The sequence below is a fragment of the Drosophila guanche genome, unplaced genomic scaffold (assembly GCF_900245975.1).
Source record: "Drosophila guanche unplaced genomic scaffold, DGUA_6, whole genome shotgun sequence".
NCBI lineage: Eukaryota > Metazoa > Arthropoda > Insecta > Diptera > Drosophilidae > Drosophila > Drosophila guanche.
The window spans coordinates 3,286,410-3,307,353 of record NW_022995755.1 but is presented as its reverse complement, the minus strand read 5'-3'; the positions used below and the strand labels follow the sequence as shown (position 1 = coordinate 3,307,353).

At 45.1% G+C, this 20,944-nt stretch overlaps 2 protein-coding genes across 11 annotated transcripts; one reads left to right on the top strand and one right to left on the bottom strand.

Moving 5' to 3' along the window:
* Positions 1-219: 219 nt before the first annotated feature.
* On the bottom strand, positions 220-1,236 carry LOC117589677 (valacyclovir hydrolase). The gene has a single exon (XM_034281831.1). It carries the CDS (start codon positions 1,053-1,055, stop codon positions 231-233), a length of 825 nt encoding a protein of 274 aa, XP_034137722.1. The 5' UTR covers positions 1,056-1,236; the 3' UTR covers positions 220-230.
* A 1,072-nt stretch (positions 1,237-2,308) lies between these two features.
* Positions 2,309-20,336, top strand: LOC117589674 (neurexin-3b). Of its 10 annotated transcripts, XM_034281823.1 has the most exons (14): positions 2,309-4,422; positions 4,515-4,988; positions 5,053-5,364; positions 5,433-5,549; positions 5,609-5,993; positions 6,063-6,433; positions 6,505-6,625; positions 10,776-10,923; positions 10,992-11,749; positions 11,809-12,159; positions 12,254-12,489; positions 13,897-14,263; positions 15,995-16,891; positions 20,210-20,336. In XM_034281823.1, exons 1-14 carry the CDS (start codon positions 3,454-3,456, stop codon positions 20,278-20,280), a joined length of 5,577 nt encoding a protein of 1,858 aa, XP_034137714.1. In that variant the 5' UTR covers positions 2,309-3,453; the 3' UTR covers positions 20,281-20,336. The 10 variants fall into 10 exon arrangements, with proteins under 10 accessions (XP_034137714.1, XP_034137708.1, XP_034137711.1 ...); XM_034281817.1 differs by lacking the exon at positions 20,210-20,336 and having other exon boundaries at positions 15,995-17,816; XM_034281820.1 differs by lacking the exon at positions 20,210-20,336 and having other exon boundaries at positions 6,505-6,616; positions 13,918-14,263; positions 15,995-17,034.
* Positions 20,337-20,944: the final 608 nt, after the last annotated feature.

The following is a 20,944-nucleotide window of genomic DNA, read 5'->3' as shown; positions in this document are numbered from 1 at the left end:
CTGTCGGGAGGGAGTTGAAGTCAATCGAAATGATCAGTTGTGGCTCCAGCCTCAAGAGACTCTGAAAAGTCCGATATTCATGCACACAACTGGAACTTTGCTTTCCCTTTCATGATACTTTGTTTATTAGTTAATAGATACGAAATAATTATCAATTACTTGGTTTGTTTTGCCTTTGCCCCATGATTCATGGCAGAAAATAACATTCGATTGTCATTCTTTTGGTCATTTCAAGCCTTTTTGTTGAAGAACTCCGCCACTAGTTTGTTGAATTCATCCGCGTAGCGCAGATGAATGTTGTGTTTGCCCTCGGGAAACTCATAGTACTCCGCCTGAGGCAAACGCTTCTTTAGCCAGGGTACATGTTCGACTGCTATCATGGGATCCTTCTTGCCGTGCAGTATGAATGTGGGAGCCTTCACCTGCTCCACTTCGGAGCGACAGAAGTCGCCGTCTCTTTGGTCGTAGAAGGAACACGCGGCATCCACCCACTCGGCCCAGAGTTGAGCGAAACGCTCCACGCCATACACTTTCTCCATGGGCTCCCGCATGCGTGGCGACCACTTGGCCACGTCCCGTATGTTGCGCAGAGACTTGACTTCCTCCTCGTTGAGGTAGGCGCCAGCGCCCCAAATGGCAAGTCTCTCGACAGCCTCGGCATGACGACCGGCAACAATCAGCGCTGTGATGCCGCCATCACTCCAACCGAGAATGGAGAACTTTGGCCTGTCCAGGGCCCGCATCAAGTCCACGGCTGCCTGAGCATCCTTCTGAAAGAACTCCAGCCCAAACCGGCGCTGGGGAGGCACAGATTTACCGTAGCCGGGTGGATCCCAGGCGATGATAGTGTGCTCCGGCAGAAGCTTTGGCAGCTGCTCGATCTGAGGCTTAAAGTCTGTCCAGGCCGAGCCCAAGGCCCCGGGCATCAGCAGCAGACTTCGGGGACCGCTGCCACACTCCACAATATGCAAATCAATGCCTTGGACATTTACTTTGCGCTCCGTGTGGGCGGCACGACAGAGGCGAGGTGCCAGTCGTCCCAGTCGGCTCAGCATTATGCAACGCGCAGCGGACGTGACACTCCAGTATGGCAACAAACTAGTCGCTAGTCGTTTCGCTTGTTTGGAGTGCACTCCAATGTATTGAGATTTGATTTGCTTGTCTTGTGCAAATCCTTAGCTGTTTGGAGAGCGCTGGGAAGTTGTATTTGATTTTTTATTTGTAATTTCTGATAAGAGCCAGCTGGAAGTGCAATGGCCGATAAGTGCCAATCGATCGCTGGAAACAGCTGGGCGCACAACTCTGCGAGAGCGTGGCAACTCTACGTTGGCGCGCAAGTCAAAAGCTTTGCCCATTCTGCCGGAGAGCGTTCGCTTCGTTTCGAACGTCACAGCAGCGAAGGACAATGGACAGCATGTGTTGGCATTCGCAGCTCTCCTCCTGTCCGTTCGGGAGCGTGTTTGACAAAATTATTAAAAACTAAATGCATGGGAGTGCGTGGTGTCCTGCCCCTGGTGTAATGTTTAGTGCGTGATGTTGATTGTCGCGTCCCCAAGTTAATAATCTCGAGTGACGTGAATTTATGGTAGCGTTGGCCTTGCAATTGTACACTCGTTTACCCTAACTGCCGCCCACACAGACAGAGCAGAGGACGAGACAGGACGCGCTACAATTTTCATGGAAAATGCAAATCGAATTTGACACCGAGTTGTCGAAGTTGCGTAGTAAATGTCAAGGAATTTACACGGGTCGTCTTCATGTGTGGGTGTCTTGTGTGGGGGTGTTACACACGAAAATACATACATACACACAATGCATGTGAACCAACACACAAACGGAGCCCTATGTGTCCGTGTCCCTTCTAATACGCTTTGAGTGGTGCAGGTTATGAACCTGCGTATTACGCATGTGTGAGTGGGCCGCATTTGTGTGTGTATCTGTGTGACTGCGTGTGTGTGTGCGTGACTGTGGATATTTGTGTGTTAGTAGTACGCATATGCATGCCTCGTGCGAAGTAAGCGAGCTTTTAATTTTTGGCATTCCCATGCGCTACACTCCAGCACTGAGGTCCTTTTCTTAGCATACATTTTGGGATATTAATTTATATTAATAAATAACTCAACTATTTATAGGAAACTTGAACAATTTTGTGTTTAAATAAAGCAAAAATGGGACATAACTTCAAATTTGGAGGTACACTGAACCGCCAAAAGTGAGTCGGTTAGACCGAACCGAAGGCTTTTCGTGAATAAGCTGGCGAAGCTTTCGTTATCCATTGGAAACAGTGCGAAGAAATTGAGTTTGGAATTGCAGTTCAGTCTTGTCGTGGATGCAGTGCGGATCGATATCAAAACCAAGAGCAGCGGAAGGCGCTGCGGAACAAATTTCGACACACCAAATTTTTGTACCCCACACAGTTGAACCAAAAAATCTGCAGAAAATTCAAACGGCAACGCGTAGCCATCAAATCGGGAATACAAAAGGGAGTTACATAAATAGAAAAAGGAATAAACTGGTGGAAAAAGTGCAAAAGTTAAAGAAATAAACACCACCAATTGGTAAAATTGTGTAAGATAAAATCAAAGTGACTCGATAATCCGTACCCCCGAATCAAATCAATAGTCCCCCCAATCAATACTTATAAATAATTAATTGCTGTGCCTGTGCTTAATCGAGAGCTGGTCGACCGTTTGGGTCAGTGAAAAAGAGGCTCGCTGTGCTGTCACATAGGAAAATTTTCGCGTACAACTCTCGACATGCAGTGAAAATTTTTTCCGATTTTTAGTATGTACATGTACGTTGACACGCTCGTGGGCGCCCCAGCAGCATCGGAGGGCAGGGGTTTCCGGCGAGCTTTCGGCCCCACCACCAACACCACCAGCAACCCCACAGCCGCAGCCACAACCACCCCCATCAGCCCCATTCGTGGTCAGCCAACGGGCTGCTGCTGCTAACGGTACTGTGACACGATACAAAATCGGCCAACGGCTGCGAAATGTGCGCGTTAGGAATCAATTTGCCAAACATTATGCAAATCAAGTGTACAAAATGCCAAAAACTCAAAGAGTTCCCCAATAAGCATCACGAAATCAGTCGAAATTAAAAAATACTACCCGTGATAACAGTTGGCCTAACAGTGGTCAGAGTTTAACAGTGACAGTAGCAGAGCAATAACAGCCGCAACCAACCTCGCACCGCTGAGCTTTCACTCTCTCGCGCCGCGCGCTCGCTCTTTCAATGAAAGTTGGAAGCGCGGATAAAATTCCAGAGTATAGTAATATTGTGAACACGACAGCACAGAACACGACACCCATACAAGGACGCGCGAAAAGCTCCCGCTCAAGGACTGGAATACGTACACGCATCGGAGCAGAGCACACAAGGCGACATTTTACGTTTTACGCGCGCAACGTACGTATATCAGCGTGTGCACCAGTGTGCGTGTGCGTGTGAATGAAGGCGCCAAGTGCAACATATCAGCCCCAGTCCCAGTCTCAATCCCAGCCCCATCTCCAATATGCACGCGCTCCAATGACAGCCAGGCACATTGAGAGCGACCACACCATGGACAAGGATCAGCATCAGACTGCAGCTGAGATGCTGCACAGTCCGCGACTCGAGGCACCAGCCGCAAACAGCTCCTCCTGCCCAAGCGCTGACTTGCTGTTCAACAAGGCACGGCGCCGCCGAAGAGACCCCCTGCCAGAGCGCAGCCTGCCGACTCATTGTGCCCCGCTGGTCGTGGAGTATCGACGCTCCTACCGCGTACTGATTGTCACCGCCTTGCTGGTGAGCCTAGCGGCCAGCTTTGTGACCATCAGCGCTGGCTTCCAGCTGGACGGTTCGCAGAGCTCGTTCTACACCTTCAGGAAGTGGTACACCGGCCTGAACGGCACCCTCGAGCTGGAGTTCAAGACGGAGCAGCCCAATGGCCTGGTCCTCTACACCGATGATGGCGGCACCTACGACTTCTTCGAGCTGAAACTTGTCGAGGGAGCGCTCCGCCTGCGCTACAACCTTGGCGGCGGTGCCCAGATCATCACCGTGGGCCGCGAGCTCCACGACGGGCACTGGCACAAGGTCCAGGTGCTGCGCAACGACGACCAGACCTCGCTGATTGTCGACGGCGTCTCGCAGCAGCGCTCCACCAAGGGCAAGGAGTTCCAGTTCGGAAAGTTTGCCAGCAACTCCGACGTCTATGTGGGTGGCATGCCCAACTGGTACAGCAGCAAGCTGGCGCTGCTGGCACTGCCCAGTGTTATCTTCGAGCCGCGTTTCCGCGGTGCCATTCGCAATCTGGTCTACGCCGATCAGCCGGGAGGCTCCACCAGGCGTCAAGAGATAAAGCAGCCGCGTGACATCAAGTGCGGCGATGTGCCCTGTGATCATGGCGAGCTGCCGGCACGTGAAAGGCCATTAAGGGTGAGTCGAAAAAGATAATACTTTAAGCTATAAGGAAGGTATGACCAATTGGGAGTGGGATAAACCTATATTCTCGTTGTGTGTGTGATTAGGGTGTTCGCGGCAATACAACGGATGCCTGCGAACGGAATGATCCCTGCCAGCACGGCGGCATTTGCATATCCACTGATTCCGGTCCAATTTGCGAGTGTCGAAACCTCGAGTACGATGGCCAGTATTGTGAGAAGGAGAAGGCGCCATCGGAAGCAACGTTCCGCGGTACACAGTTCCTCTCGTACGACCTGGGCCAGACGGGCGCCGAGCCCATTGTGAGTGCCCAGGATGCCATATCCTTCTACTTTCGCACACGACAGCCGAACGGCCTGCTCTTCTACACGGGACACGGCACCGACTATCTGAATCTGGCCCTGCGCGATGGCGGCGTCTCGCTGACAATGGGCCTGGCCAATGGCAAGCAGGAGATGCACATTAAGCCCTCGAAGGTGCGCTTCGACGATCACCAGTGGCACAAGGTGACCGTTCACCGTCGCATACAGGAGATCTCCTCGATAACCAGCTTCTGTCGGGTGCGTATTTCCACCAGTGTTTGCTGGGAGTGCCTCTCTATAAAGGAAATCCTTTGTCCTCCAGCTGGTCACTGTCGTGGACGATGTCTACACGGATCACTCGCACATCGCTGGCAAGTTTACGATGCTCTCCTCCTCGCGGGTCTATGTGGGTGGAGCCGTAAATCCCAGAGCCCTGCTGGGTGCCCGTGTGCACAACAACTTTGTGGGCTGCCTGCGCAAGGTGGAGTTCTCGGCGGATACGCTGAATCTTAACCTGATAGATCTGGCCAAGAGCGGCTCCAAGCTGATCCAGGTGGCTGGCAATCTGGAGTATCAGTGTCCCAGTGGTGATCCCCAGGATCCAGTGACCTTTACGACCCGTGAATCGCATTTGGTAAGTGGAAAAATCATCTTTGGCAGGAGTTCTTTCACCCTCCAACTCATCTGCTGGACATGCTTCAGGTGCTGCCGCCTTGGGAGACTGGCAAGCAGAGCTCCATCAGCTTCAAGTTCCGCACCAAGGAGCCCAATGGCATCATTGTTCTGGCCACTGGCTCCAAGCAGCCGCGTGCCAAGAATGTAAGTGACTATTTCTGACTCATTTATTCTCTTGAGTTCATTATTGAGTTGACCCCTAGCCCGTGCTGATTGCCATTGAGCTGCTCAACGGACACATCTACATCCATCTGGACCTTGGCTCGGGTGCCTCCAAGATCAGAGCCTCGCGTCGCCGCGTGGACGACGGGGACTGGCACGACCTGATTCTCCGGCGGAACGGACGCGATGCCAAGGTGAGCGTGGACGGGGTCTGGAACGATTTCCGCACACCAGGGGATGGAACCATTCTCGAGCTGGACGGACACATGTACCTGGGTGGTGTGGGGCCGGCATACAATAGTGTGGCCTGGCCGGCAGCCATTTGGACGGCCACGCTGCGGCAAGGATTTGTGGGCTGCTTGCGTGACCTGGTGCTGAGTGGCAAGGCAATCGATATAGCAGCCTTTGCACGCGTTCAGGATTCGGGTAAGTAGCGTAGTCACGATTTAGCCGCCACCAGATGATGGAGTGTCACTGATAACCCACTTGGATCAGCCTCCGTCAAGCCGTCGTGCCATGTGCAGGGTAATGTGTGCACCGGCAATCCCTGCCTCAACGGTGGCACGTGCCTCGAGGGCTGGAACCGCCCCATCTGCGACTGCTCCTCTACGCTGTACGGTGGACCCACCTGCGGCCGGGAGCTCGCCACTGTGGCCTTCAACGGAAGCCAACACATGACCATCTGGCTGGGCAATGGACAGGGAACGAAGACGCAGACCGAGGAGCTGGTCATACGCTTCAAGACGTCGCGTCCGGCGGGTCTGCTGCTGCTAACCAGCGCCGAGTCCAACTCGCCGGACCGCCTGGAGATTGCCCTTGTGGCGGGTCGAATTCGTGCCAGCGTGCGGCTAAGTGACAGGGAGAAGGTGAGTCCCGAGACCCCCCGAAAGAGAACGAGCCTGATTCTGACTCTGTCTCTGACATGGATAACTTGCAGAATCTCCTGGCTGGCCAGTCTGTGCTCAATGACAATAATTGGCACACCATCCGGTTCTCGCGCCGGGCGTCGAATCTGCGGCTACAAGTCGACGGGGCTCCCCCCGTCAGGGGTATGTTATGTATGTATCAACAGCACATCTATTGCCCTACTACGTGTCGTGCCGTGTCGTTTTTTTTACCAACCAAAACCAACTCTCCTGTCCTGACTGTCTCCGCCTCAGCAAACCATATCCATCCGAGTAGTTTTCCAGTTCGAGTGCTACACGCACCACAGCTACAGCCACAGCCACAGCATCGAGGTTCAAGTTCAAAGTTTCCCCACTCAAATCCAACCCAGCCTCCAGGAAGGTGTGTGTGTGTATGCAGGTGCTTCAGGACAGTTGAACAGAAAAGAAAAACCCCAAAAGAAAATCAAGTGAAAGAAAAGCAGACAACAAAAAAGAACAAAATCAATGAAAAACGACGAAAGTGCAGTCAGCGGCGCGTTATCCACTTTTAAGTTATACTTAAACTTTTCATTTGAGAGCTTTTCAGTTAACTACTACTACACACACACACACACACACACACGCACACAAACAGAACACATACAAACACACACACGCCAAAAGAAAATGCAGTTAAAAAACGACAAAAGAAATTAATTAAAAAAAAAGGAAAAAGTATTTATAGTAACGTTTATTTCTCTATCAAAACATTTCTTCGATACTCATTTCTCATGACACATTTTCTCGAACTACTTCCGATGATACCGATTTGAACTAGACAGCTCTCTCTCTCTCTCTATCTGTATCTGTATCTGTTTCTATCTCGCTCTGTATCGCTCTGTGAACATCGTTAAGCATCTGCAATTTACATAGTTTCAACATCATACTCTCGTACGACACCAAGGCTCCACATCCACCATACACCATTCCACACATTGTACGCCTCTCTGAAAGTTTTTTTGAATCATGTCCTTCCTTCATCATTATATCCACCGACTATGAGTTTTATAACCGAACATGGGCGGATGATCTGCCCAAAAATAAAACATTTTCTACTAACTCATTCGTAATTCATCCATTTAACATTTTTTTGCTCTTTGTAAGTTTTCTCTCAAACCTCTTTCAAACATCTCGATGTTGTGTTTTCATTTGCGATACTTAATTACTTACTTTGTGTTTATCTCCCCAATTAAGATTGCCAATTCCAAGTACAATTCAAATTCCCACACAGTCAGCAAAAAATCAAATTCAAATTCGTATTCGTATTCGAAGATTATGCAATACTCGTACTCCTAATGAAATGAATATATAAGATCAAAGAGGAGACCGTTGAACAGGAGAATGGAGTCAGCGACTCTCTTGAATAAATAGCCTTCAGTGTTCTAAATATGACTATATTGATTGTCTTGTAAATGATTTTGTCCCTCGTGATATTAATTATGCAACAACATAAAACAAATGTTTGGTAATTGGGTTACTTTTTTTTACATGTTTAATTGTTTTTTGGTTTCCCTTTTTTCGCTTATTTTCTTCTTGTCAAATTCGAAACTAAATAATTGATTTTTACAACATTTCCAAGTGAACAATTTGCGGAAATTACCTTGTATATTATAATTTCATGTAAATATGCATACATATGAATGGACAAGAGTTTTACAGGCATATATTTTATCGTAATCTAAACAATGAAAATTCATTTAAATAATTGCTGTACCATAAACCACACACGTGCGGTATGTTAAGAGTGTTTGTTTCAGACGGTCGGTCGTCTATGCAAATTAGACCTCAGAGAAACAACTCCAACATCAAATTCCATACAATGTCAAATGCAAATGCAAATGCAAATGCAGAACGCAAATGCAATTTTCTAATCACAAACGTGATCTAAACGACCTTCTTCAAAAATGAAGAGAGACTAATACAGAAAAAAATCCACTACCACAGAGAAGAAAATCTAATAAATGAAACCATGCCATGAATGAGTACCATTCCAAAATGACGGGAGAAAGCCAGCAACGTAAATGATTTCAATGTACAATATTGTTTTTTTGTTTCATACTTTAGGCGAGAGAAAAAAAATCGACACGCAAGAACGCGGGGAAGCATTTTTTTGCCCGAATCGCTCGATGAAAGTCACGCCATGCCCACGAGCGAAAAGCGATTGAAAAGCCGCAGAGACAGCGACCGATATTGTGCCGGTTGCAATTTGGGAGCGGACTTATTGAGACGAGAAAGGGCAAAACAATGTTTAGAAGCGCCCAGGGCCGTAATTTGCACCACTTAATATGTAATTAGCTTTGTGTTAAGTAAACTCAACTATCCGCAACATCAGCCCAACAATACAATTGCAAGCCAACAATAATCAAGTCGTGTGCCACGTAACAAATTAGTTTTTTCCGTTGCGCAAGAGTGTGTTCCGCATCGATACCGAATCGGTGGGCTATGGCGAGGGGGCGATGGCAATCGGCATCCAATGTCCTGTTTGCCAGAGTCCGCTCCTGGCCAACACACTGCCGACACTCACAATCTCACCCTCTAGCACACCAGAGCACAGGCACACAGTAAACTCTATAGAGCACAGGCACACACCAAACACACACACACACACAAGAAGCGTTTTGCATGTGAGCACCGCACCTCACCTCTGAACGATAAGCCGCAAAAGCAATAATAACAGGCCAAAACTAATAACTGTAAAGGAACAATAGTTAAGCGCATGAGCAGCTCACGAACTATGTATACCGTGTAACGTATATTGCATATCGTATGTATCGTATCTCGTATCGTACCGCCCATCGCCTCGTATCACTCCAGCAAATCACCCAGCAAATTCGAGTGTACCAAGCGTCCCAATTCTACAACTACTTTCCACACAACTCACTTCACTTCTTGTTCACTTTGACCCACCCAACTCCTGTCTCTGTCTTTCTCTTTGTAACGCTAGCTGTCTCCTTATCTCTCTCTCTCTCCCTTGCTATTGCTATTGCTATTGCTCTGTCTCTGTCGCTGCAGTCATTTGCATGTAAAGATGTCAATCATTCAGCGGGCCAGCGCGTCGTATGCGCAATGTGGTCGCTCGTTAAGGCTAATGCACCGTTATTAACTTAGACGTAGTCGCCGCACACACACACACACACACACACACACACACACAGAAACACATACTTGAAACACTCTTTAGGTCACAGATTAACACACATTTACTGGATTAAAACCCAAATACATACAAACATATTCGTACATTGACAACTAACGAAACCAATCGATGTTTAGTTTCAATGTCGTTCAACCAATCAAGCAAAAATTACTCTTCATTTTGGTATCATTATTATTTAGAAACAAGCATTATAATTTCCAAAAATGATTGTCTTTAGCGTTAGTCGAAAACCCTTTCTTGATTTGTTTTTTAGCTTACTTTTTGAGCAATGCACCGATGATAGTTTATGGAAAAAATGAAATGAATTAACTGAAATGTCACCGCCACTGTACTCGTATTGAAAATGTATCTCACACACTCAAAAAAAGAATATACTCCGTATCTCTCGTATACTCGTACCATGCCAATGAAACCAAACAAAAAAATGAATCCAAAAAGCGCACCAAACTTGCATAACTAACCAAACTTTAGCGAAACTCTTTACTTTACTTTAACTAATACTACTCGTACTTTCCTTTGGTTTTGCGCTGAAGCGGCGAGAATTACCTTTGGTTTTGTCTTAATCAATAACTACTTATAACTAATATCCGTACCAGTACATATCTGTATTGTAATCTGCACCTTTCCTTAGTATGTACCAAGCTGCAACTCAAAATAACTCGAAATAACTCAGCTCAAAAAAAATATATAAACCAATCAATACTCAAATTCAAATTCCAAATACATTCAGCCACTGTCGAGTGAAGATTACAAAATGCTTGAAACAAAAACAATCTTTTGAACCAACAAAAACTTAGATAAATGTCTACTAAAAACCGCATACCTATCTATATCTACTCTATATACTACTTATATATACTCTACTCTATATACTCTTTGACTATATATGCGTATGTGCTTCTTGTCACCAACTATAATCCATATCTACCAGTACCCAAAGTACCCTCAAATCCAATACCCAATACCCCCAACCCCAACCCCATATATACAATATCCAAAATGTTAATGGTACTCTGCCTAGTCAACAATAAACCTTAGCGCAAAGCCGAGCCTGGCTTGACCAACCCCCATGGCGAGGCCACGAGTTTTATCCATTTCTTGTTTTTGGAAATATTCTTTATGCAGCCGAAACGATCCTGGGACGACACAGCACCATGGAGATACGCTCCATCCATTTGGGCGGTCTCTTCCATGCCGAGGAGGAGATCCAGATGACCTCGACCATGCCGAACTTTGTGGGTCAAATGCAGGGCTTTGTGTTTAACGGACAGCGGTGAGAGTCGCCTTACTCCTCCTGCTCCTTCTCTGACGATTCACACAATGTTCTCATATTATCCATAGCTACTTGGACATTGTGAAGAGTCTGGGACCGGAGTTGTCGGCTCTCCCGAGCGCCACCTTCAAGCTCACAGCCCGCTTTGTAAACTCGCCAGCCGGACAGCCCTACCACGCGGCCACCTTCCGCTCCAAGCACTCCTACGTGGGTCTGGCCATGCTGAAGGCCTACAACAGCATCTCCATTGACTTCCGCTTCAAGACGGTGGAGCCGAACGGACTGCTGGTCTTCAACGGGGGTCGGCGCAGCGATTTCGTGGCCGTGGAGCTGGTGAATGGCCACATCCACTACACCTTCGATCTGGGCGATGGCCCGGTGACCATGAGGGACAAGTCGCGCATCCACATGAACGACAACCGCTGGCATCAGGTCAGCATTAGGCGGCCCGGACCCAAGACCCACACGCTGACCGTGGACGACTCCTTTGAGATCATCACGCTGACTGGCAATAATATGCATCTGGAGCTGGCTGGCATCCTGTACATTGGTGGCGTCTTTAAGGACATGTACTCGAAGCTGCCCGCTTCCATCTCTTCGCGTTCTGGCTTCGAGGGCTGCCTGGCCTCGCTGGATCTGGGTGATGCCTCGCCCTCGCTCACCAGCGATGCGGTGGTGCCGAGCTCTTTGGTTGTCAGCGGCTGCGAGGGACCCACCAAGTGCAGTCAGAACGCCTGCGCCAATCGGGGAGTTTGCGTGCAGCAGTGGAATGCCTATGCCTGCGAGTGCGACATGACCTCCTACACAGGACCCACTTGCTACGATGGTAAGACCAATGCCACGGCATCCTATTGATTCCATTTCGTATATGTTATTTCCCCTTAGAATCCATTGCTTATGAGTTTGGCAACAACAAGGGCATGGTGCAGTACACCTACCCCGAGAACGCCCAGGCAGACACCGAGGAGGATAATGTGGCCATGGGCTTCATAACCACCAAGCCGGATGCGGTGCTGCTGCGCATCGAGAGTGCCACCACACAGGACTACATGGAGCTGGAGATAGTCGAGGGCAACATCTTCATGGTGTACAACATTGGCAGCGTGGATCTGCCGCTGGGCGAGATTGGCACCAAAGTCAACGACAACTCCTACCACGTGGTGCGGTTCCAGCGTAAGGGAGGCAACGCCACCCTCCAGCTGGACGACTACAATGTGCAGGCCCTGACTCCACAGAGTAAGTGTGGATGGCTGTTACCTCGCTTACGAATGCTTCCCAAATGGAGTGACATTAATACAAACTTTCGTTGTGACTCCGATTGATTTTGCAGGCCACCATTCGACCGTTTTCAATACCATGTCCAATGTCCAGGTTGGCGGCAAGTTCAGTCGGAACGGCCGCAATCGCATCGAGCGGCCGTTCGCTGGCGTCATTGCCGGGCTCTCGGTGAACAAATTGCGCATCTTGGATTTGGCCGTTGAGCGCGATCCACACATCACCATACGAGGAGACGTTCAATTGGTAACTGGAGTATTAGATAGAAATGATCTGCAGAGAATGCAGCAGGTTAGGGAATTTATTTGAAATTTTATTTGAATTCCTCTCAACTTTCAACTTTTCAAGTATTTTTCTCATCGTAACAAAAAAACCAAAAGATTATTTAAACCAAAAAAAAAGATCTTTCTTTAAAAACCCCCCAAAAAAGTTTAATCTAACCAAAAATTGTATTGTACAAATCCGCATCATGACTTGTGGAACCCCATTTCCCAACCCGATTTGATCTGCCCCCAACAAAATATATCCAAATCGAATGTTGTACAGCTACCCCAGCACTCTCTATATATTCGAATGCCACTTCATCATCAAGTATATTGAAGTAGCCAAAGTCAAAGTCATCACATCACGTTCAAATCCGGGAAATTCGGGTTCGACATTCATGATCACGGAACGTTAACCGCTCCGATTAAAACCATAACAAAAATATTAGCTAACTCAATGTACTATAATCCTAGTGTAAATGCTGCATTTGAATTGAATTTATGATTTTCACTATCCCCCGGGGGGTCGCCTTGAGTTCTGTAACGCTTTTCACGCACCTACTAAAAAGATAAATCAAATGAAAATATTTATGCGATTTTCCACTAACCCAGCCATGATTTTAGTTTCCTTCGATTTGTTTCAATTTGCTGCACCAGCACCTATGAATAAACATTAACCGAATAATTGTGAATATAATACATACGTACACATTATATGTATACAGTTCTGATACATACATATGTATATACAAATATGTATACATAATATACTAAGCACTAGAACTCGACCGCACTAATGCTGCATGACTCTAAGCAAAGCACTTATACATTAAACATATACTCATACATATCCCGATTAACAATTTTTGAATACTACTCACAACATTCACGCATCTTAAATTCGCACACCAATGAAGTCACTGAGGGTTAAGCAGTAGATAAATCGGAGTAAAGAAATAATACGCTGCCCAAAATGAGAAGAGAACTCAAAGAAGAGTACCAAATTACTTGTACTCTTTCTATTTCAGCAGTTTCCTCATTTTCGAGTAAATATCTAAAGCCTTTAGGGAGTGTGTTTTATGCAATCGGAGTTTCACTCTCCCATTCTCAGCAATTTTAAGCATGATTCAAAATGTTGTCTAGCTCTAAATATGCTTTACAATACTCTTCCGACTTTCATTTTAAATGTATTCCGTGATTTTCTGGGGCTGTTGTCCCTACCCAAAATGGCCAAGGGCTCATTCCCCTTTTTAAAGTGTCCTCAAACTTTGGTGGCTTTCTCACACACACACACACACATAATATACCTAATCAAACACTAACATTAAACACGTATTCCAGTACAGCACCTAATCAAACTAACTAATCGAATTAACAAAACCTCATACAATAACCGCTTGGCAGCCTGGCCACCAGATCACTGAAGTAAAATTAGACTTTGAACTCTACTCGACAGACGCCGGCCAGCGGCTATCCGGGCACCATTGACGATCTGATATTCTCCGGAGCAGGGTCCGGGTGTCGCGGCGATGACGAGGACGAGTGCACGCCACCGTTCGAGTCGGGCAGCGGCGATGACCTCATCACACCCGTGTATGTGCCACCCACCAAGCAGACAACAACCTCCCAGCAGGGCGGCAATACGAGCAGCGGCAACAATGGTAATGGGAGTGGCAGTGGCGGCAGCGGCAACAACAATGGCACGGAACGAGCCTGCGATGACGAGGACTGCGTGCACGGCTCTGGGGACTATGGCGAGACCACGGAACAGTTCACGTCGACCAGCACGGCCAGGGGCGCAGGTGAGTAGTCGGGGCCATGGGCCGTTGACCCGTGGTGGTTTTGATGGTGTCATTATGTCATTGGCATTTGGATCGATCACAGATACACACACACACACACACACACACAGCTACACACACACACACATCATCCCAGACATTAGCTAGCAAAAAACTCTTGAATCAAACTTACGATATATGCAGATATATGTACAAAATATGTAATTATAGAGATCCATGTATGTATGTAAATAGAGAACGTTATATGACATGACATGACGCTGTGGGTTCTGTTGTGTTCCAGTTAACTTATACTCGTATACTCGATTAGCTAGAGTCGCTTTGCTTTTAATTTTAATCTTAATCGCTGTCGTTATTGTTATCGTTCAATGTTGCCTTTCAATAAGTACAGTCGACGGGCAATGGCTGAAGTTAGGTTAGGTGTGTGCGCGCCTTGAAGTATGCAATGCAAACACCAATGCTTGAACGCTTACACCACCCAACCCACCCAAACACATAGAACAGCTCTGAGACAAATGTAACTATATCGCCTCGCACCTCTCGCAATGCATCAACCCAACCAACAATCAACAACCAACAATCAACAATCCAACAATCAGAAAATCAAAGAACCAATTCCAACTCCAATTCAGATCAGATCAGATCGTTCGCTCGCTCGCTCGCTCTCTCTCCCTCGTGTCATCTTCAGATCAGTTAAATTCTCAACAATCGTCGCCTCGCCTCGCCTCTCTCTCTCTCCATCATCATCATCAAGTTGTTGATGATTGTTGCCTTCTAATTTGAACTGACAATGAGTACGCCTTATGTGTCTCTTTCAGAATGTGAAATCGTCTTCATATTTCTGACTGTGATTGCGCCATGGATACTCTGTAAATTTCCATAAACCAAATGCAACAAAAGAAATTACAACCAATACAGAATGCACTTAGGCTATAAGCTTCCAACTAGACCATTGTTTGTCTAAATGTATAACTAACTCTAGCATTACGAGAGCTAAACCACCAACAACAACAAATAACAACAAAATGCAACTACAACAACAACAACAACAACAACCAGCACAACAACAACCAACCAACCAGTACAACAACCACACCGATCACCGATCACAAAGCGTTTATGCACGCAAGCATTGCGAGGGGTTCGTGTTCGTATTCATCGGTAAAGTTAAGGGTTAAGTGTGAAGCGTGAAGCGATAAAGGTTAAAGGTTAGGATGAAGGAAGGTGCTAGCAAACGTGTACTATATGTCTTGTATATAGCAGCGATAAAGGACAAAGCGTGTGTGTTAATTTTTGTGTTAATCAATCTATCCTATTCCGTATTACGTATTCCTCCCCCACCATCATTTGACTCCTCTTTGATTGCATAGTTCTCTAGTTATTCGAATTCGTATTCCAATTTGTACATATCAGCAGTACGCGTCTATATAGCAGGATATCAAGAGTTAAGCAAAGACAGAGTTTAAAAAACAAAACAAAAGCCTTAAAGCCACACACCAGCGCATATCTCTCTCAACAAATATCTAAATCTCTATCCTCTCTATCTGTGTTGAATAAACTATGAAAAAGCAAAGCATATCCGGGGGTTGTTCCAATACTTATTTTGGGCGGGCCACCGGCAGTTAAAATACTTTCAATGCACCCACAAAACACTGCACCACTTGGCACCAGAACCAAATGCCAGACACAATCGAACACTTAACTCACAAACGACTGCCTAACCACTTGCAGAGTCCAACAATGAGATGGTTACGGCCACCACCACGGGACGCAGCGATGTCACCACGGAGCAACAGCAGCTGCACGGCTCCAGCAGCGGCAGCACGCCCACCTACATAACCACCCAATCGAGCGGCGGAAGCAGCAGCAGCAGCAGCAGTAGCAGCAGCAGCGGGGGCAGCAGCAGCAGTAGTCCACCGAGCCAGACGAGCACCACCAGCAGCGTGGGATCCACCTCCTCGACGCAACGTGCCACAAGCAGCAGCACCAGCAGCAGCAGCAGCAGCACCAGCACAGCCATCACCAGCACAACGACAACGACGACGCAGGCGACGCCACCACCGGAGATTAGGAGCACCGTCACGGAGCGGGAGACAACGCCCTTCGATATCTACATTGCTGGCGGTGGCATGGGTGGTGCTGGCAGGAACGATCACGATCGCATGCAGCTGCCGGACGAGCATCATCCGTTGCCACCGCTTCCGCCACCATTGCCACCGCAGGACCCGCCTCCGTACGGCCCGTATGGCGGCAATACGTACAATACAAATGTGAACAACTACCGGCCCAAGGCCAAGGGCGGTCGCATCAACTCGATCGAGGAGGAGCGCACGGCCATGATCATCGGGATTGTGGCCGGCATACTCATAGCCGTCGTGCTGGTCATTCTCCTGGTGCTGTGGCTGAAGTCGAACGGGGATCGCGGCTACAAGACGGAGAGCGAAAAGGCAGCCGCCTACGGATCGCACAACCCGAACGCCGCGCTGTTGGGCAACACCAGCACCAATGGCTCCTACCATCAGCAGCGGCAGCACCATCAGGGCGCAGCCGTGGGCCAACAGCAGCTCCATAGCCAGCAGCAGGTGCACAATGGACACAATGGCAATGGTAATGGTAATGGAGGCGGTGGTGGCGGCATGATGTCCAGCGGCAGCGGATCCCTTGGCTACGGCAGCGATGGCAGGCCCCAAATGGCGGGTCTCGTACAGCCCAAGGCCAAGAAGCGCGACTCCAAGGACGTCAAGGAGTGGTATGTGTAAGGTACAACAGAAAACAGGAAACAGGATAGAAAGGAGCGAGGAATTATCGTCAAATTAGCAATAAAATGCAAGTAGTGCAAAGCGAGCCGAAAGTGAAAGTCCCCCCTAAGAAAATAATACCCCACATGTGTACCCATAGATGCATACAACCAACCAACATATACCTATATATATACACACATATATAAATATAAATATATATATTTATTTAGCAGCCTCATAACTTTAATTAAATGCAGACTCAGTCAGAGGAACGAAGGAGCGTGAACGTGTGACGGGAGTGTACAAAATGAATGGAAGGATAATAAGAGCAGCGCCATGCGCGATTCGGGTGGGGTTTTGTCCGTTTTGTTGGCAATAATAATAATAATAACAATACTAATAATGTTAGCAAGCAGATATATAAACACTTTAAAGGCATCTATCTATCAGCGGCAGATCAGATCGAAGTCAACTTTAAATTATGCCTATGAAATTATAGCTTCAAACTCAAGACTTGCTAAAAAAAGAGATCTACAGAGCCACACAGATCCACACAGCCATCAGCCAGCGTATAAGCATATGTACTACACTATATATATATATATATACTACATATATAAATATATATTATATATATCACTACGTTATGATAAATTATGCCACTAGCCAATCAAGTAATTGTGTAAAATATTTCGCCACAAAGTACGCTACGAAACGTGTCAAGCAAATAATTCTGCAACTGCAACTGCAACAAATCTACTAGAAAAGCCACTAAAACAATTTAGCAGAAATTCAATATACATATGTAAAACTAATTACAAATATATATATATTTATATACAATACATCCTTACGTATAGAGTACATAAATATGAATGCATTAAATAATGAGGTTACTTCTGTATGGGTTACTTTTCCTTTGCCTAGGCGCAGCGTGTAAAGTTACAAAATGTGGTGCTGTGAGTGTGTTCCTCCCCTCCAAGATTGGTTCGGAATGGATGAGGGGGGCATACGCTTACAATAATGATAACGATGAATGCAAGAATTTAAGCTACAGATTGTTTGTTGAATTGAAACCGGCTTTAATTAGTTAAATTGTAAATGTGAATCGAATTCGAGACCGAAATCGATTAACAAAATGCTGAGAATGCAAATATGGAGATTAGTATTAGTAAGAAAAACAACAAAAAATGTGAATCGAAATCAAAATCGATTCACAAAATGGAGATTAGTATTAAACAAAAATAATCGTAATGCGAATACACAACAAACACACTCACGAATATATACACCCAGTAGAGAAACTCGATTTTGGTTGATGTACCACTACTACATACACATGTATGTATGTATGTATGTATGTTATGTACGTATGCGTGAGGCGACTTTTTCGTTTGCGTGCAGCGACTTTGAGTCTTTGAGTTTGAGTCCCTAAAGCATTCCCAGACCCACATGTATACTTTTTAATATGTATATGTATTTGAGACTATATATTGCCAGCGACTTGTGTGCAATATGAACTCAGACATATCAAGTGACAAGACACCAGAACACCACACTCTTACACTTAATCTATGACACTCTATGACACACACACACACTTTAACACTGAAGCGAACCTACCTAGCTTTTTTACAACAACTGCTATCAGATGTGAGCGAAAGACATTACTTTACTGAAAAATAAACAAAGACAAACAAACCGGAAAGAACAAACCCAAGCAACAATTTTACAGTATTAAAGCAGCTTTAAGCGTATTTTTCGAGGCGGCATACGTGACGTATACACAATCAGCAGCAGCAGCCAGCACACAGACATGCTTACACCCACACAGATACACTCACGGACACACACACACACACACACACACAACAGAGTTAGAAGCGAGATTTCGTTTTCGTTGTTGTTTTAATTGTTTTATTTTTTATTGGTAACTGTATCATGTATACCATAGCATACAAAATATAATCACAAAGTAATATCATTTTGATGCTCTATATTAACACTATTTGCCACGTTATATAAGTATGTATACCAGTTAGTGTATCATTTTGGACTCTATATACAAGACAACCTACTATATACACTTACTACTTGTACACGCACACTCACATCTACACAAAAATTCACTCACTAGCGAAATTACTTGGACATTCATAGACTTTCTCTCAAAATTCTTAATGTAAATCCATGTAAGGAAGAAAGAAAGTACTATACACACACACACACACACACATTTATACATATACATATATATATTTAACAACAAAAATACAAACATATATACTGCATTTCAAGAAATTTTTGATATATTTTCGAGTTTTTTAAAACCCTCAAACTTGTATACAAAAACGAACGGAACAAACGGAGGAAAACAAATAAAAAAATCCACAAGACAAATTAGCGAATCTAGCTGAAATCGACACCTAGGACAATTACAACTACCAGTACACACACTCACACACATACACTAAAAACCAAACTATACTATTTATAAATGTATACATCATCTATACATCATCTATACATACATACAATGCATACGATAAAATGTATAATTAACAAAAGAATAAAAAATAAAAACTACGATTACTGAGTATTATGTATTGTATGTACAACGTCCCTTCGATTCAATAATGGAAACCAAACGAGAAGCAACAGAGTTTCGAATGGAAAGAATGCTGTTGATAGGAAACCACCATTCCCACTTAATGAATATATTATATGTAACACTCTCTCCCAAAAACCAACTTTCTCTCTATCTCCTCACAATGTTAATGCTGCACAAGGAAATCTCTGCATTTAAACTAATCGCAAACCACAAATGTTTATTCATTTCGATTCCAGTTAAAACCAAATTCAATATGTACTTATACTATATCAAAAGTTTGCTTTTCAACACACACAACCACACACACACACACAGGTTCGATAACGAAATCAGAATGAGAATATATATTGGAACATTTTCAACACACGCCATGCAATTTACGTTTTTCCAAAATAAGATACAATTTATTAGAGAACCAATCCCGAAAAAAATCCTAAATTGAATCAAGGTAAACTCGTAAATGTTATGTGTATGTATGATATATGTATGTAAGAGCAAGGCAAGTACAGTTAGTTGTATGGGTAACAGTAAAATAGTTAATGCATGTAACTTACGAGAAATAGATCAATTGGCCATTGGTCATGGGAACAGGAGATGGCGATGTCGATTGCGAAGTTGCAGAGAGCGAGGTACGAATATCAGTACTAAAACTTACTTCTACTTAGGCTTAATATCATTGTTATCTAATATATACATATATAAAGCGACAACAACACCCAAACACCCACAAATATATATATATATATATAATTAACAAATTGTAACGTGTATATGTATATGTAGCGGCAGTGATTGTTAAAGAAATTGCTTTGTTTTATGTTAGATTTTATAATTTACGAGAAAAACAAATACGAAATGCATACAAATACAGAATGACTGACAAAACACAGAATTATAACATTGCATATAATAAATACAATAAAATATAATTGAAAAAACAACTAATGATTGAGTTTTCCCGTTGAGTTCCTGTGGAATTTGCATTCCAAATTTCCCCAGTTTGGTGGTCAAAATTAATTATCTTTCAAATCGTCCTAGAAAACATATATTTAACATTCATTTATAAAAATAGGGTATACAATGCCCAAATATACTATACCCACCGGTTGACAAGCAACAAATTGTCAAATACGTAGCAATCCATTCCCACTCACGTAACTTATTTTGTAAAAATTCCAATGAGTAGAATTTGTGAAGAGTGAAAACTAGTTAATCTTGTGGAGAATTGATTGACAAATCGGATAAAATTATAGTTTTATCGCGGAGATGCTTAATGAGCTGGTAATATCAAATAGAACATCAAAATCGAGAAATATGATTAAGACTACG

Bases quoted from the DNA above. Each gene is read 5' to 3' on its own strand.
- LOC117589674 (XM_034281817.1), top strand. From the start codon at position 3,454: ATGAAGGCGCCAAGTGCAACATATCAGCCCCAGTCCCAGTCTCAATCC. The intron at 6,434-6,504 runs GTGAGTCCCGAG...GATAACTTGCAG, and splicing joins GGCTAAGTGACAGGGAGAAG to AATCTCCTGGCTGGCCAGTC. The intron at 12,160-12,253 runs GTAAGTGTGGAT...TTGATTTTGCAG, and splicing joins GCAGGCCCTGACTCCACAGA to GCCACCATTCGACCGTTTTC.
- LOC117589677 (XM_034281831.1), bottom strand. From the start codon at position 1,055: ATGCTGAGCCGACTGGGACGACTGGCACCTCGCCTCTGTCGTGCCGCC.